This window comes from Perca fluviatilis, chromosome 20, assembly GCF_010015445.1.
Source record: "Perca fluviatilis chromosome 20, GENO_Pfluv_1.0, whole genome shotgun sequence".
NCBI lineage: Eukaryota > Metazoa > Chordata > Actinopteri > Perciformes > Percidae > Perca > Perca fluviatilis.
The window spans coordinates 7,052,915-7,071,398 of NC_053131.1; the positions used below are offsets into that span (position 1 = coordinate 7,052,915).

Here is an 18,484-nt window from a genome sequence, read left to right on the forward strand (position 1 = left end):
AATTCATTTGCAATACTGTCTACACAATTTATATTATATTTATTTTAAATATAAATTAAGTAATATAATTATACATATTATATATACTTATGCATATTATATATACTTATATTACTTATTTCTATTTTATGTTTTACCCTATGTCTTAACTTGCACTATTTTTGTCCTAGATTTAGATTTTGCTTTTACTTGTTATTGTTGTGCACATAACCAATAAGGAGCTTGAACCTACTCCACTCCCACTGATATATTGTACTTTATACTTCACTACGTGTATCTGTCAGATATAGTTCCTTTTTTCAGACTAAGATGTTTCATGTAGGAAACATATGATAATCTAATACAATAAAATGCATTATTAAGGATGAATCCAGTGGTTCCAAACCTCTTTGGCTTGTGGCCCATTAGGGTCTTTTTATGGTTGTGTGTCGAATCGACGGCGTACCCCCGCAGACCCCTCTGCGTCTACACCGGACCCTACGCCCTAGCCTGAATTGCACCGCTCGAAAAATGTAACTACACGTCGCCCGTGGCTTGGTAGCGTTGCATTTCCCCCAACTCGTTTCCTGGTTCTCCTTCTCCATAAACAACATGAAATCAAGGAGAGGGTTAACTTCTCCTGCTACAAATTTCCCCTATGGCTATGGTCACTCTTTCACTTCTCCCTCGCTCCACCACACACACACACACACACACACACACATGTCAGCTCGACGCACACACCAGCGCACAAGTATAAACATCAGGCCACTTACGTAGGCTACGGTGAAAGCTCTGCATGGAGCCTGCGCAGGACCATAAAACGGCCTTTAGTCTAGTTTAGTGATTTTCAAAGGGGGTCCAGGTAACCCCAGGGGTTCGTGAAAAGTTTTCCGATTCATTTAAATTATCATGATATAGAAAATTGTATTTTCACAAATACATTTTTACAAAAAGCCTCATAGCTCAACAAATAATGTTTACATTTTTAAATCTTTAACAGTTCATACAGTAGATTACTTTTTAATCTAACAAATCTACAACTTTTAGAATCTGCAAATATGTTTTATACTAAAATACAAAAAAAAAAATAGGCTTACGTTACGTCAAATTATGCCCAGATCACCAGGTTTGGAACCACTGGACTAAACTACTTAACTGTATATAAAGAAGTTAAAACTAAGCTCTACCTGGAGCAGCTACAACAGTACAAATGTGGCTTACACATTAATGCATCAGTAACAATCTAATGTCATATATAAATAATGTCAGTCACACGGGCCATTTTCTTTTACTTTAGCTTTAATACATGAAGTGTATTTTGCAGATAATACTTTTGAAAGATGTTTACTTGTAATGGAGTATTTTTAGATTATTGTATTGGTACTTTTTACTTAGATAAAGGAGCTGAGTACTTCTTTCACCACTGGCAATATCACACCGTAAAAACACTCCATTACAACTTGATATTACAAGTTAAAGTGCTGCATTGAAAATATGACTTAAGTTAAAGTATTATTAAGTAAAGTATCAAGTAAAGTATCGTTAGCTTAATGTACTTAAAGTATCAAAAGTAATGCAGAAAAAATGGCACAAAGACAATTCACATTCATGAAACCACAATTACAAAACGAAATCTCCATCTTAACAAGTTTTGCTTATTATTGAGTCCCTAAAATCTTATTCTACTAAAACAAAAATAACTTTCCAGTGGTTTGAGAATATTACAAACTGTTAAGCTGCACTTATCCACACATTTATCATTCTTTCCTGGAAAAGTGATCCCTCCTCTGTTGCTCTTCCTGAGATTTCTTCCATTTTTCCCCAGTTAAAGACTTTTGGGGGGGAGCTGCTCCTTATCCAAATTGTGGGTCAAAGGACAAAGGTTAACGTATACTGTACTGATTATAAAGCCCCTTTAGGCAAATTTGTGATTTTGTGATATTGGGCTATATAAATACAGTTGATCTGACTTGACTTGACTCAACAAATTTGTAAATTTGGTGTAATTTGTCTTATTTCCACCTTATTCTGTCTTATTTATACTAACAGACATTTCGACAAATGTTTTGGCTAATGATTTGTATTGATTACAGGGTGAATAATGTGACCACGCAACTTTTTATTCTATTCTAAGGGAGTCACTAACAGTGAATCATGGATCTTGACAGATTACAAATAGCAGAAAATGAGGAAACACCAAAACACCAAGTGTAAATGCAATTGGATTTCATTTTGTATAATGCAGATGATGTTTTCAAAGCCAGATGTTAACAGGGTCTTACAATGATGTGTATTCTCCTCTATGTTTAGGTGTCAAAGTTTATAAATTTGAAGATGAATTAAGTGTCAAAATACACAATGTAAATTATACCCTTGTCACTGACATATTTAGAAGTTATCTTTAGAGAGTCTTTCAGTTGTGTTTTTTTGCTCTCTAATGCCGAGACTACGACACGTAACACACTTTGAGTCAAATTTGTGTAATTATCAGTAATTATCTATGCTGGTGATGCTGCCATGAAGGTTTTAGTTTTCACCCTTGGAAATTAGTTTAATGTGCCTTAATGATGTATTTCAGAAACCTAACAACAGATATTTTTAAAATTCTTCAGTAGACTGGTTATAGCCAAAAACAGCTGATTAGATTTCTTCACTAATCTGGGATCTAAAATGTACAGTAATTATTCATAACATGGAAGTAGTTTTGTTTAATTAATTAATGTAACATATTACATTTAACCTAACAGCAAAGGGCTTTCAGCAGCAGGTGCAAATACAAACTGAGGTTAATGAGATTAATGTGATTGAAAACATTAAAAACTACTGCATACCATTTAGTTGATGAAGCAAATAATAGTCATGGTCCCTCACTGACTTCCCACTTGTAAACACTGTCAATAAAATAGACATGTCCAATACAATGTTTCCTCTGTGATACGTACCGCAGTACAGAGAGAATGAAACGGCACCGTCCCTTTCATTTGCCTGCCTACTGTCTAATATGTAAATGATGTGGAATGTGTTTACTGTGAGCCATGTAAATGCTCTAGGCATGTCATTAGGGATGCAATCATTTTCTTAGTCAATCAATTGTTTTGTCTATAAACATTTGTGAAGCTGGAACCAGGATTTTTTTGTTTGTCCTAGTTGCTGATTCTTTTTCTATTGATCGACTAATTGATTAAATGATGAATCGTTTGCATGACTATACATGATTTACAAAGCAGCCCTTTGGATCACCCAGTAAATCTATTTGATCAAAGCCAAGATTAGAATTAGCTTCATAGAATAAAAAATATGGGGGGATAAGATAGAACTTTATTTAACTCCAGGGAAATTGTTGTGCAGCAGTTGCAGTAAAAACGTATGATAAAGTGCAAATATAAAATATCAGTAAAGGTGCCAGTACAAGAATATTACAGAAATCCAAAATATACACATGCCAAAAATATAAACAAGGTTAACGGTAAGGATCTAGTGGTGGAAAGTAACTAAGTACATTTACTCGAGTACTGTACTTAAGTAAAATTTTTGAAGTGCTTGTACTTTACTTGAGTATTTCCACTTTATGCTATACTTCTTCTAATCCATTATATTTTTAGGCAAATATAGTACTTTTTACTTCTCTACATTTATTTGACAACTGTAGTTACTTTGGATTATTAATCCAAAATAGACATCAACTAATACAATACAAAACACCAATACATTATACACTGTCATAGGTTAAGCTACCTAGCAGTATATAAAGTAATTGAAATCAGCCCCACCTTTACCAGCTGCAACATCAAGGGCAGGGTTGGTAACATTTTCCAATATGCACTTATTTTATATATATATATATATATATATATATATATATATATATATATATATATTATTTGAAATTGACTTTACACTCTGACAGCAATAAATAATGTATGGGCTCTGAAAAAGGAGTAAAAAGGTCTGTCATCAGTAGCTGCTGTAATCCTGTAAAAACTCCCACCAATCAAACCGCACAGACCGCTTTTTATGAACCAATGAAATTTTACCTTATACCTTACCCCTCAAATGTACGAGCCTGAGCTCAGTGCGCGTCAATGCCAACAGAGTTGCTGCAAGTCTGCATTTAAATTTTTTCAAATTTTTTTTAATTTTAACTTTAAAGGAACACGGTGACTTATTTGGACTCTAGCTTATTCACCGTATCCCCAAGAGTTAGATAAGTCCATACATACCCTTCTCATCTCCGTGCGTGTCCTAACTCTATACACCGTATACATACTGGGAACTATATTCTCAGAAGGCGAAGCACTGCTACTCTCTGATACTTGCAGTAACATGCAGTAACTCTGAGGACCCCTAGGGGTCCCGGACGCGATATTACGAATCCCACTATGACCACGCCAAGACCCGCCCTTCCAGGCGTCCATGCTTACATGTACAGGTCCTATCCTCGGACCAATCCCCTAACCCTAACCTTAACCACTCAAGGTGAAATGCCTAACCCCAACCAATCGAGCTGCTTCGTAGGGCGGGTCTTGGCCTGGCCATAGTGGGATTCGTAATTTTGCGTCCCGGACCCCCTTTAAGATCTCTGCATTAATGCATCAATTAATTATAATCCAGTAATATAATATACATTATTCTAAAAATAGGCCATTCTGCATAATGAGTACTTTTACTTCTGCTACTTCAAATAGATTTTGGTGCTAATACTAGATTTCTTTTACCTAAATATAATTTTAAATGCAGGACTCCAACTTGTAATAAAGTTGTTCTACACTGTAGTATTGCTACTACTTTTACTTTAAGCTGCAGTAGGTATTTTGCAAAAAACAATTAGCCAGTTTTCTTGTTCAGATGGCAGCAGTAGACGGTGCCGCAGGCTGTGTGTAAGAAAACGTAAACTTCATGGACATTAAACTGGACAACGTTTTTACACAATTTCATTCCTGTACTGTATGTAGTGTATTTAGATGGATGACAATACATTTTCTAATCTAATAGTTTAGCCTTGAATTAGCTGCAGCCCTGAGCCTTTGACTATATTGTTTTGACAGCCAATAGGAAGCTCTCTCTGAAATGACCTGTGAGGGCTAGATTTTCTGAAGCCTGAAACAGAGCCAAAATGAGGGGCTGAAGTGTAGTTTTCTCTTAGACCACTTGACTTACAATATGCTAAAGCTTATTATGATTTTTTTTTTTTTAGCAATGACGCCAACAATAAACGACATACTGCAGCTTTAAGTAAAATATGTGAAGGGCCTACTTTTTTCCACCTCTGTAAGGAACATGCATATGTTGTAGTTTTGCCGAAATGTAAATGCTTACTGTATTTCAACGCGCGAGAAAAAAAACCATAAAGTCATAAAACACTTCTCATCAGATTTTTTTGTTTTTTTCTTTAAGTTTTCTTTCTTTTCATAAGTCGGAACTATTCTTCAGAAAATACTTCCGGCAGGGGGAACTTTTTTTACCTCGCGTTTCCAGCGGTTTCCAGCAATTTCTGTGCACGGCGGATTAACGCAGGAGCACCGCGAGATACAGCAGTAGCAGTCCAGAGTCTTCTAGAAACAACGTGCACCGGGGACCAGCAAACAAACCCGCTCTCTGCACAACCTTACACATTAAAACTCTGGGCTAAACATGGCTAAATGGGGAGAAGGGGACCCTCGTTGGATTGTGGAGGAGCGAGCCGATGCGACTAATGTCAATAACTGGCATTGGTGAGATATAAAGAAAGGACACTGACTGCTAGCTAACCTGCTAATGCTAACACATTGATCTCCTATTAATGTCAAGCTACAGCTGCTATTTTTGGATTTTTGTCCCACATGCAGATAGATTAGTGTCATTCAATTATCCACCGACAGCCCTGACTGTATAATGTAGAGTATTATTAAAGTATAGAATCACATTTGACGGATTTAACCTAGCTAACGTTAGCCTTACCGTTTTCAAATTAGCCTCGCTTGTAGCTAGCTACTGTAGCTTCTAATGCATGTATGCAGCCGTCGGTAGTGGTTGACAACATGTCTATTAGTAAACGCGCTGTATAGTGTAAGTATATGGTTAAATATATTCTGATAGTGATTTCTATCTCGTTGTGAGCGAAGTAGTATTTAGGTGGCCATACATATTCGGATATCAGCACATGCTGAATACATAATGAACTGTATGATGCTATATTTAGTAACATCATTCAGTTTAGTGTCATAATGTCATTCTTTACCTGACAAATCTAAATAGTTGTTCCAGGACCCAAAGGGACTCCAGATGGTATTGTGTCATGATTACATCCTATACAGTATATTTACTCAAGTGATCTCTCATTTTGTCTTTATATCAAGTGAGTGTTGCTTTTAAGTACAACAAATATATCTTTGTTTCCCAAAATGCAGCTTTGGTGACTTTAAAGACATGCTAGCTGGCTGTAGAAGTGAGGGATGAAATTAAATTTGCTACTGGACTCTGAGATAAAGCTGTCTATAGTCCCTTTGGCATGGTTTTATTTCAGTTAGCCTAATAGCTGGTTTGATTTGCATTGAGAGATGATCTTATCGAAAGTACCCCATGCCAATCTCTAGGTATGGTGAAGGGCATGTGATGATTTGGGGGGGGGGGTATTTTAATTCCAAAGGCCAAGGGAACTTTATCAGGATGCATAGTATCCTGGATCCATGAAATAACTGGCCTTTAAAAATAAAAATCTGCCTTCCTCTATGGGCATTTAACATAGGGGTATGTATACGTATGCCCCCTGTATTTTAAGGAAGAACATTTATTTATTTACAATACATTATTCATTAACAAAAAAAGTTGGTGTCCTTAAAAGGTTGGATTTTTCCTCATTTTGTTAATTAAGGCATTAATATCAATTTCCAAAAGATGATTTTTTTTTTTTGTTCCTCCTTTTTAGTCAACTTTAGCATGGGTATGTAAACTTATGATCACAACTGTATATCAGTGTTTCCCAAAACCCAAGATTATGTCCTTCTTTTGTCCACAACTCAAAGATATTCAGTTTACTGTCACAGAGGAGAGAAGAAACTAGAAAATATTTATATTTAAGAAGCTGGATTCAGAGAATTATTCATTGATTTAACAAAATAGTTGCCGATTAATTTACTGAACGATTAATCTTAGCAGCTCTAATACAGACAAAGGAGATGCAGATTTGTGTTGTTTACTCATTGTGGATGTACTCACTTTGCAGGACTGAGCGCGATGCAACAAGCTGGTCGTCGGACAAATTAAAATTCCTGCTCCTCGGGCTGAGCGTGGAGAACGAAGAGGGGAGTTGTGAGGTGACCGAAGTCAGCAAGGTGGAAGGAGAGGCCTCCATTAACAACCGCAAGGGCAAACTTATTTTCTTTTATGAATGGAGCCTGAAAGCTACCTGGACCGGTGAGTAAAAGACTGAGGCTACTGTTGGTTTTGTTTTGGGGGGAATTAAGTTAAATATGTATTCATGAAATTGGGCATAGGTCTGCTAACAGTGGTGGTGACTGTTTGCTGCTGTCGCTGCAGGATGAATACATGGGAAACTATCATAACCTGCATACTGCAGTTCATGTTTCCTGTAATGGCCATTTATTTATTTTCACAGTCAAATACTTCTTAAAATAAAAAAGGTAGTAGAGGACAATGACTCAACAGCTGATTTAAAAATAAGTTTTCTTATCTGTGTTTCAAAAATATCGGACCGGTTCACCGAATTGTACCACTAGGTGTTGCACTTGTCTTAGCCGTCTTGTCTTGTTTTTCCGACTCTGGCAGTGGCCATAGTATATGTCGATCTTTTAAAAGACATGTTTATGTTGGAATAAATACACCTACACAAGTAATTATGTATATATGTATCTCGTTGTACATACATTTGTCATCTTATGGGCATAATGTGCAAAAAACGATATTCCATTCGAATCGATTGATCAGATGAGAGAAAAAATTAGAAAAGCCTTCTGTGTGCGCTCTCACAGTTGTTTGTTTGCTTTCCTCACTACCGTTTTCAAGCTTAACAGCCAATCAGATGGATTGGCTAGTCAGCCGTCACCGATTGAATCGTCCAAAAAAAGGCCGTTGCATAGCGACAGCGCGGGACACACCACAAAAACTAAGTCATTGACCGGTTGCACTTTTCCAAGACTAAAGTGAATAGAATCTACCCCCCCTCCCCGTTTCTGCCACCTGTGATAAATATATGTCAGCTGATGGAACTCTTGGGTGACTTTTCTGGTCCTGCTCCAAGCTACCAGGTTTTTGGGTTGACATTTTAATTTGTAGTGTCGTATAGAACAGACAACTGGCTCCTGACTGTCTCTTGGTGATACTGGCTGCTCCAACGACTCTCTGGCTCTTCCCTCCGCTACAAACCCTCATGTTTGGTATGGTCATTGCAAAACGGGTCATTTTAAGAGAATGTCAGTCAACTTCTCCTCCCTGCATCAAAAAGTTGCTAAATGATATGGTTTCTTGTTTGCACCTTGAAGAAATTTGGTTTTCTTTGTCTAACTCCCATGCTAAGTTTAAGAAGATCTGGGGCCCTTTCATAGAACGCATCAGGAGGGAAAGGCCACAAACTGGGACCTGTTTTTATTTTTTATTTTATTTTTTATATCCACACCCTGGGACAAATTTGACTATACACTTAATTGTCTCGAAAATAACTGCGATTAACAATATAATTGTCTGTTTCAGTCAAATTTAAAAAATATGTATTACTTTTTCTAACAAATTAAAGTTTTAAATGAATACCAGGATACATCTTATATTACTGTTATGATCAACCATTTGTCCTCATCAATAAAAAAACAAAGCATTAATCAGTAACCAAAAAGCAGAGCGTGTGTTTAATTTCTCTGGCTTGAGGCAGCTACAGCCCAGGATGTTTGGAGTTGCTATGACAACAAGTGACAGCTGCCGCTCGCATAGTTTTAGCTCAACGGTCTGACCAATAATCCCTTTTATATAATTACAATTTGGCACATCTAAACAAAATCAACAATTACCATCAACAGTCCTACTCCTTAGGACCTTAGCAAATAGTAGCTAACAAGTTGTTCTTTACAGATTACAAAAAAGAGCACAATGGCGGCCATTTCGGCTACAGCGTTCTTGACATTATTTAAATTACATCATTTCTTTGTACTGAGTGAGTGCTGGCTGTTTTTGTTTATTTTTTTTGTTCTTTGTAGGTTTATTGTCTAACTTTGTCCTTTTCTATGTGCTTGTCTCTATATTGTTATATTGAAAAATTTACAAATAGAAAAGATGAATGAAGAGACATTGAATCTCTGACGCCTGCATTCTCTTTATTTTCCCAGGAGAGTCAAAAGCAGGAGTCAAATATACAGGAACAATTGAAGTTCCAAACCTTTCTGATGAGAACGACATGGAGGATCTTGATGTAAGTTTCACCAAAGTGTGTGTGTGTGTGTGTGTGTGTGTATGTGGGTGTGTGTGTGTGTGTGTGTGTGTGTGTGTGTGTGTGTGTGTGTGTGTGTGTGTGTGTGTGTGTGTGTGTGTGTGTGTGTGTGTGTGTGTGTGTGTGTGTGTGTGTGTGAGAGATGTTTAAAACATACCGAGTGGCGTAGGAACGCTGTGATAGTGACCGTCCTGTGATCTCTGGCCAGATTTCTGTATCGTTGAATAAAGATGAACCCGAAACGCCACTGAGCAACCTGATGAAGACAAAAGGAGCTGAGAAAATCCGCGAGGCCCTGGGAAGCTACGTTGGGTTCTTAAAAACAGGCGAGTAAAACCAGTCTCCGTCTCGCAAGCAACAATCGGCGCTAATAATTGAAACAAAAGCATCAGTTATCAGTCTCAAATTGATGGTCAGATCTTTTTGGTGTTTACCTGTAATTTAAATGATGGGAAAACGCAATGGGACCTTTTTAACAGTCTTGATGGCTCATTTCTTTAGATTTAGGGTTTACAAAGATAAGCCTGTACAGTATATTTAGGAAGTTTAAAAAGTGCTCTGTGGAAAATATCAATGGATAAAAAAACATTTCAAATGCATATTGCCATGCAAAATATAGACATTTTAATTTTGCTCAAACCCTACAGTGTGCCTCGGATTGTTATAAAAAGGCGACTTGCATATTAGTTGAGACCATATTTCACCCATGGAATAAGCCCTTTGCAAAATAGAATAAGCAGTGAAATTTAAGTTTGCTAGATATGAAACTGTTCCTTTCAACAGAAAGAACTGCCGTTTTCTTCTTGGAAACAGTTACAATGGGCATTATTGTTGAACATGTGTAACTTTTTTAACAATGTCTCTTTTTGAATCCTTAATATTTTTCCAATGAAGAGTTTTAGAATTCAATTATTTTGTACATGTTGGGGCGGCAGTAAAGGCGTTCGCCCCACGTTGGCTGAGTCCTGCAGCGGCGCGGGTTCGAAACTGACCTGCTGCCCTTTGCTGCGTGTCATCCCCCATCTCTCTCCCCCTTTCATGTCTATCCACTGTCACTTGTAATAAAGGGGAAAAAGCCCCCCCCCCCCCAAAAAAAAAAAGAGTGGAATTCCTTTGTATTTGGCTGTTTATTAGAGTACTTCAAATTCAGTGACGAAGAAGAGTTTGTTTTCAGCTCATTAGTTTTATTTTCTATTGCAGAGTTCACACAGGGAATGATCCTGCCTACAGCCAACGGTGTGGCCAAGGTGCAGTCCACATCCCAGTCCAAAGCCACGCAGGATAGAACTCGGGTTCGTCACTCAATACAAATCACCTCCAGCCGTCAGCTACATTTGACATTTTCAAACAAAGCCCGTGTCCCTAAATTATTACCTTATTAACTGTGACCGAATCGTCCGTTATGAACCATCAGGGTTTTCCTGGCGCCAGTGATCTTCTCTCACCAGACTTGTGTTCTTGTTGTGTGGAACAGGTTTCCTCCTCAAGCAGCACAACTGCTCCAGTCAACACTGGCGTCAAGATCCCCACCTGTAAGTTCAGCATGAAGGAAAAGTTCCTCACCTCGCCGCCAGATCTCTACAGGGTCTTCCTCAACCAGGAGGTGAGCATCGCCAGTCTATCCTCTGGATCTGCAGCGGAATGGAATGGGCCTTTTGGGGGGGGGGGGGACACATATCACGAGTGGGTCCTCCTCCCCCAGGACATTTTGAGCGAAAGACTTGATTAGGACATTTCATTCTGATACATTTGTATGCACCAATTTATGGTGGAAATGTCTATTTATGTGAAGGAAAACACAAAATTCAGGAGGCAGGTGACCATTCAAAAACAAACCCATAAAAGGGAACATAATGCAGTAAGCGGATTTTCACATCAGAGTACACTTGACCCCCAAAGTACCATTTGTTTGATTAGTGTGAACATTGCATACCGTACCATGGCTTGGCTTGTGAAAACGAACTGTACCAAAACAAGGAGGTGGCCTAGTATTTAACCTGACTTTGAGAAGTTTTTTTTAACCAGTGATTTTTCTGTGTCGCTGGCTAAAACCTCTTTGGGGCGGGGGCGCCTAAAATTCCTGACTTTTTTTTTAGGTTACAAAGGTGTAAGACTTGATCCAATCAATATCTGATTGAAGTGTTTTCTGTCACTCTGCAGATGGTCCAGGCGTTCACGCACGCTCCAGCTTCAGTGGAAGGAGAGCGGGGCGGAAAGTTTCGCCTGCTAGAAGGAAATGTTTTCGGTGAATTCACAGAGCTGGTAAGATGGACATGGAACCCTTTTTAAACCATAACATAATATGGAATATGAAGGTTTTTGTACATGATAATTTTGTTGTGCTCTATGCTTCCACGTTACCTTCAAATGAAAAATGAGTCCTCTCTCCAACAGGTACCTGATGAGAAAATAGTTATGAAGTGGAGGTATAACAACTGGCCCTGTGGTATGTTTGTTGATATATATTTTTTTTATATTTAAAGTCACACAAATGTATGTGGCTGGCTGCCATAAGAAATACAGTGTACTTAAATTATAAGTCCAGCCATCTATCTCTATCTATATCAATTTCTTTAGTAAAATGTGGCTGGTTACCTTTCCTCGACTAGGAATATTTTCTTGCTTTCCTTCATTTCACACTACATAAAATCTTCAGGAATCTTTGCGTGTTTTAATATACAAATTTAAGAACACTATCTTAATGTTCTGTTCATATTGTATAGTCAATTTCATTATGCCTTTGTTATACAAGTATATAATTTATGAGAAAAGTAATGGGTATATTAATCAACCGTCCATAAGACAACGTTACTGTAACTGGGCAGATTAGTGAATAAGAAGTGTCTTTGACTGTGTTAATCAGTGGTGTATTAATGGGAAATTGTAGAACAAAATTAATTGTGACCTGTTGGGGTTTATTTTCTATTTGCAGTGTTTATTTACCGATAAAGTTTATGGCCTAACTTTGTGTGCAGCGTCAGATAGCGACGCTAACGTGCGAGTGTTTGTGCTCCACAGAGCATTACGCGACAATCACCATGACGTTCGTGGACCGGAGCAGCGAGACGGAGCTGAAGGTGGAGTGTCGAGGCGTCCCGGACAACGAGGAGGAGCGGACGAAAGAGGGCTGGAAGAGATACTACTTTGAAGCTATTAAACAGACATTTGGCTATGGGGCACGACTCTACTGAAGACGGTTCACTGTAGTTTTCATCTGTTTTGACATTTTTAAACTTCTTGTTCTTCGATCTCTCTGGCACAAAATGTCCCATAAAGTCTAGCACGAGTTAATGGTAGAGACATTGAGTGGGGCCATTTGTCACCCCTTAATTTTTCAACATATTTAAATCTAGATTTCTCCCCATCAGTGTTTGGATCAGTTGTTCACAGGAGTGTAAATGGACTGTGCCTTTGGGACTCTGGATGGAAAAGGTATCTAATAAAGCAAAGAAGAGTCTATTGGACCACTAATGCAAATTGGCCTCCACTTCTATAAATATGTAATTAATGCTACAGTTAAAGCAACACCAAAGCACTTTTCCTCTTCGGTCCCCCTACAGGCTGGAAGCAGAATTGTCCATTACCGCTGTCGTATGTCTCATTCGAACTACAGATCCACTCCCCGATCTGGCAAACTTGCGTAGTGCGGTTATAGCCGATAGAGGGCCGCAAAGGTTCAAAAGAATTTTTGGTGTTGCTTTAAAATACATGTTGGCTTGCCTTTATTTTAAAATTGTTGCTTTTGAAAAGGATTTTTTGTTTTTTACCTATTTTACTCTTCAAGTGTAACTGTAGTGAAGATGCATGTTTTATTTCAAACTGCCAGACCGAGGAATGACTACTGGATATGAACTGTACTCGTAAAGTCTGTCACTTAGAGCTAAGCAGTTCTGTACTCTCCGTTGTTAGTTTGAGACTTGATGCTCATTGCGAGCCCGCCGTCTGTCAGGGAGATGAGATCCGCTCGGACCATCAGCAGCAACCTCAGCGCAAATCTTTCACTGTTGAAATGAAAATGAAAATTTCAATTCCTTATGCAGCCAGCTAGCGTAGTAACTCGAGACGTTTTTTCCTAGATTTGGCTTCAAAATGTAAATTTTCAGTAATGGTTTTCAGAACATCTATTTATTCTTCATTTTCATCCCTTCACAGTGTTAAAAGATTAGTTTCTTGGAATAAACCAATCCCTGTATGTGCTTGATTTGTTTTTATTTATGTGAGCACATCTTTGAACATTAAATCACAGAAGTTGAAATTAACTTATTTATTTACAATTTGATTTCATATGCAAAAGGTTTACTGTCTTTAAAAGTTAATTTACAAGTGCTTTAAAAATTAAACCCTCCAAACAAACTGTTTGGGCCACTATTCAGCAAAATAAGCACTGTTTAGTTTTAATGGCTGCTGACCTGGGATTTAAACTAGAGATGTACTGACTGTCTATTACTATTGAAATTGTAACAATTTGACCAGAGCCTAACATATTTTCTTTTCAACTAATGAACAAAAGTTTAAGGCAAATTTTGAGAGGAAAAAAAAAATGTAAAAGTCTGACTCAATTTAAATTGCATAATTTAAGTTCATTATACCTTAATGCAAACTTACACAGAACATTCAAGTTCTTCTTCTCCTCCTAACACATCTGCTACAAAGGACAGGCTTCTCTACATGTCTTTTTTCAAAATGAAATAAAAACTGGCAGCCAAAGGTCTAACATAAGTTAAATGTCCCCCCCCCCCAACACTAACACATTTGTTTTTTTATAGTTGATATCCCCACATTAATTGTGACCTGGACCAGCAAAGCTGAAATGAAGATAAACATTTAAACAAAAGTGACATGATGAAATGATTTGCTGTAGTAAGTGCACAGCCCTTTCCTCTGTTCACTCAAAGGCAGATGAAGAGCTCCGACTCCTGGAAGAAAGACAGGACGCCAGTCACTTCAAACCCCTTAATAAACTCATAATAACTTTCATCTTTTAGAAATGCTTGTCGTCTACTCTATCCTCAGCTTAGACGAAGAACAAACTTAATTTACACAACAGCGTGGCCTTTCCTCTGATTGCAAAGAACAAACTTTCCTCTTTTTTTTTTTTTTTTTTTTAACCCGTTTTTAACCCCAGTATAGTCTCTGTTATCTGGAGTGTAATGAACATTACAGCCTCATGGGGTCGCTATGGTAACTTATATCCTTTAAGCCTTGTTGGGCGAGTCATCGTTACAAACTATCTTATGCTGCAAAAGTACCACTGAGAATGAGCATCTAACTTTTCCTATATAACCTGCTCTACTGATGGGTGCTAAAAACCAGGCCAAATGTGTCCCTGTTGTATCTATTGTAAGAAGATAAAAACAAGCTGAATGGGAGTTGAAGCGTTGTCAGAAGTAGAATACTGTACGTACCCCGGAGCTGGAGTCGTTGTCCAGTGAGTCGAGGCTCCGTCGTGGCGCCACGTCTACCACGTCAGCCTTGGTCTTAACAGAAAGGTCATGCCAGTTGGTCCTGGAAGATCATGTCAAATTGACATCACCGCTGACAGACTAGTCAATTAACTGGCTAGTCAATCGGCACAAAATTAATCGTTTCAGTAATTAAACGTTCTCCGATTCCAGCTTCTAAAACTGTACTTTCCTTTAATGCTTCTAAAAGTGCCGATGAGAAATCGTTGGGTCTCTACCTGTACATCGGCCACATGCTCATCCCTCTTTTGTCCTTCTGGCTTGTCTTAGATGTGGCTCGCTCCGCCCGGTCTCTGAGGAAGTGGAAGTGCTCTTCCGACTCTATGCACTGCTTCCTACACAGCAACATAACAGAATACATTCATTGTCCACTCTTCATCTACAGTGCTTAGCATAAGTGAATACACCCATGCTAAAGTTGACTAAAAAGAGGAATACAAAAAAAATCATCTTTTGGAAATTGAAATTGTGAATGAATAATGTATCGTAAATAAATAAATGTTCTTCCTTAAAATACAGGAGGCATAAGCCAGTACACCCCTATGTTAAATTCCCATAGAGGCAGGCTGATTTTTATTTTTAAAGGCCAGTTATTTCATGGATCCAGGATACTATGCATCCTGATAAAGTTCCCTTGGCCTTTGGAATTAAAATAGCCCCCCCCCACAGCATCACATACCCTTCACCATACCTAGAGATTGGCATGGGGTACTTTCCATAAAATCATCTCTCAATGCAAATCAAACCAGCTATTAGGCTAACTGAAATCAAACCATGCCAATCTCTAGGTATGGTGAAGGGCATGTGATGATGGGGGCTATTTTAATTCCAAAGGCCAAAAATACTGATGCATAATCCAGAAAAACCTTTAAACTAAAACAAAATCAACTCTATGGAATTTAATATAAGAGATAATTCTATGCCCCTGTATTTTAAGGAAGAAAATTAATTTATTTACGATACATTATTCATTCACAAAGAAAATTGGTGTTCTCAAAGGTTGGATTTTTCCAATTTCTTTTAATTAAGGCATTAATCAATTTCAAAACGATGATTTTTTTTATTCCTCATTTTAGTCAACTTTAACATGGGTGTATTCACTTATGCTAAGAACTGTACATAACAGTAAAACATGTTTTAAATGTAAACATTAAGTTATTACATTCACAAAAATGTGTCCAAATGACATACTAAATACATTTGGGGTTTGTAGTGTGTTCACGTTAAGGTAAGGATATGCAGTCTTAATTTGTTTCATTTTTGAGTGTGTTTTCAAATTAAACGGTGGAAGATGTAAGAAAATACCCAAATAAGTGTTACATTTTGAGAAAGTCATTTGTTTCTGTGAGCTGAATTTGCAGCACCCCACCAGAGCTGCAGTTTGATTGACATCCAACGGTATAATTCCTTCCATTTCTTGAATACAAATTGCCAAAATCCCTATATTATGACGGTAAGTATGTAGTATGTGGTGCGTACTGTGAACTATTAGTTTGGCATACAGGCAGTGAATGCATTGCAGCTGATTTAGTCCTGGTTTCTTCTTCACTACAGATGTACTGACATATATACCCAATCTAGGCCTGCACAAATAATCGCAACTTCATCGAAATTGCAATATGGACTAGTGCAATATCTGAAATATTCTGAATAAAGTTTTGTGGTGCTGCAGAGACTTCCCGGCCTACAAATCCTATCCAACAATACCAGTCCCTCCAATACCGTGAATCATATCGCAATCACAATATCAGTCAACATAAATCGCAATTAGATCTTTTCCTCACATCGCGAGGCCCTACTCCAGTCCTGTATGGACATGTCCAAACCGACAGAAGCTGTTGAACAGAAATATGTCCCCATTAAGCGTGCAGCCTCATTCAGGCTTCTAGGCCTTTGTGAAGGTGGAACAAACGGGCGTACTCACATGTGAGCGACGGACACGACGGCGCTGAGCTCCGCCTGAGTTACCAGACAGATTTTGGTGAGCAGAGACTTGAGGAATATTTCCAGCGCTCGAGCTGATCTCTGCAGTTCAGGACTTTACAGACATCGACACATCTGTACACGGCACAAACCCAAAACACAGTCACCGTCGTCCATCTATATTTTGACGGTTCCCTGCAGCGAAACCGATTACATCACCTGCAGGGATATTGTTTTGGTACATTTTATTGGATTATTTACTGCTGCAGCGCTTTGTTTTGTTCACTGTAGTGGCTCATTTAAAAGTAGCAGTGTATTAAACTGCATATTCTGTGTCCCATGACGCTCTCAACGCAGTTCTTAAAGGCTTTTTCTACACTGATGAATAATAATACACAGTAATTGTGAGGAGAAACAGTGCACGCTTTGAGATCTTGGAGGGTATTAACAAATGTTGAAATATAGGACCAGATATTTGAAATGTTTCGATTCCATTGCCGATAAACACGCCTGCGTCTTCAGAACCTAAAACACTAAAAACGGGAAGAAAAAAAAAACATCGCAACAGTGGTGTTGGAAGAAGTATTACTGCTGCAAAACAGATGAATGAAAGTTGAATTAACAGCAGCAGCAGCAACACACACACACACACACACACACACACACACACACACACACAGGTTTAAAAAGGATACAGATGATCACAGGAACCGCCATCGCAATCCTCCCCACCTCTGCGTCCTTCTGCATGATCTTTTTGATGCGACCCTGGGAGCAAAAAACAAAGACTGTTCACCACGATCAGAGAAATGACATAAGTCTATATATCTATGACATAAGTCACGGTAAACTGCTGCATTCAAATGCTCCTTGTTAACCTCTGCTCCCTAGAGATGAGTTGAAGTTTAAACGGCTGCTGTTTTATTAGATGCTCCCTTCGTCACATCCATTCATTTTGATAGCATGTGACACCTGTGATTGTAACCATCTGTATTTACATCACACAAAATGAGTTATTCACGATCATAATGTATCTGTAATCTGTTTATTATGCTGCTGGTCTATTGGTCTAATAATGTCTTTCTTTTTCAGCTGCTTTTTTTTTTTAAACTTCTTTCTTTTTCTTATTTTAGAGGTTATATTGCACTTTGTGTCTTCTACTAGCCTACTTCTTCTGCAACTACTTCTATCGCGCCCTGAAAAATGACGACTGACAGTCGCAGTGTTAATAATGGCCCAGGTTTCCGACGGTCCCTAAAAGCAGCAGGTGTTCCCAAAGCTCCATGTTACACGAGCGCAGCTAACCGTTAGCTTATTTTTTTATTTGTTTATCTTTACCTTTTAACAGCGTTAATACACTAAAACAAAGTGTCTACTTACAGGAGGGAACCGTACATTATATTTTCGTTTCTGCCCGGGCATTTCACTCGCTTTAATCCGCGCGGTTCGTTCACATTTTTCATATTTTCACCGCAAACCGCCGCTGCGTCCATTTGTTTACCTTCAGCAGGAACTAGCGTGAAAAACACAAACACACCTGAGGTCAACCCTGCGTGACCCCAATAATGACGTCATGACCCCGCATTTTCCCTTTACAGTTCTTAAAAAATAATAATAATAATTTTAAAATCCAAATCCTATTCAAAGTTTGGAGAAGTTAAATTTTAAATGTAATTTATATTTTAAATGTAATTTAAAATAAAAT

The 18,484-nt window shown here is 38.1% G+C and overlaps 2 protein-coding genes across 4 annotated transcripts; one reads left to right on the top strand and one right to left on the bottom strand.

The window, feature by feature from the left end:
* Nucleotides 1-5,463: 5,463 nt before the first annotated feature.
* On the top strand, nucleotides 5,464-12,871 carry LOC120549537 (activator of 90 kDa heat shock protein ATPase homolog 1-like). Its single transcript, XM_039786535.1, has 9 exons — nucleotides 5,464-5,693; nucleotides 7,184-7,374; nucleotides 9,294-9,376; nucleotides 9,603-9,720; nucleotides 10,595-10,686; nucleotides 10,869-10,997; nucleotides 11,555-11,656; nucleotides 11,789-11,840; nucleotides 12,413-12,871. Exons 1-9 carry the CDS (start codon nucleotides 5,614-5,616, stop codon nucleotides 12,583-12,585), a joined length of 1,020 nt encoding a protein of 339 aa, XP_039642469.1. The 5' UTR covers nucleotides 5,464-5,613; the 3' UTR covers nucleotides 12,586-12,871.
* An 826-nt stretch (nucleotides 12,872-13,697) lies between these two features.
* Nucleotides 13,698-18,321, bottom strand: LOC120549539 (dr1-associated corepressor). Of its 3 annotated transcripts, none has more exons than XM_039786537.1 (6): nucleotides 18,281-18,321; nucleotides 17,475-17,547; nucleotides 16,781-16,874; nucleotides 15,075-15,191; nucleotides 14,800-14,899; nucleotides 13,698-14,310 (listed from the first exon to the last, which is right to left on the bottom strand). In XM_039786537.1, the coding sequence occupies exons 2-6, from the start codon at nucleotides 17,527-17,529 to the stop codon at nucleotides 14,284-14,286; spliced, it is 393 nt and encodes a 130-aa protein (XP_039642471.1). In that variant the 5' UTR covers nucleotides 17,530-17,547; nucleotides 18,281-18,321; the 3' UTR covers nucleotides 13,698-14,283. The 3 variants fall into 3 exon arrangements, with proteins under 3 accessions (XP_039642471.1, XP_039642470.1, XP_039642472.1); XM_039786536.1 differs by having other exon boundaries at nucleotides 18,160-18,306; XM_039786538.1 differs by lacking the exon at nucleotides 16,781-16,874 and having other exon boundaries at nucleotides 17,512-17,547; nucleotides 18,160-18,306.
* Between the last annotated feature and the right edge of the window lie 163 nt (nucleotides 18,322-18,484).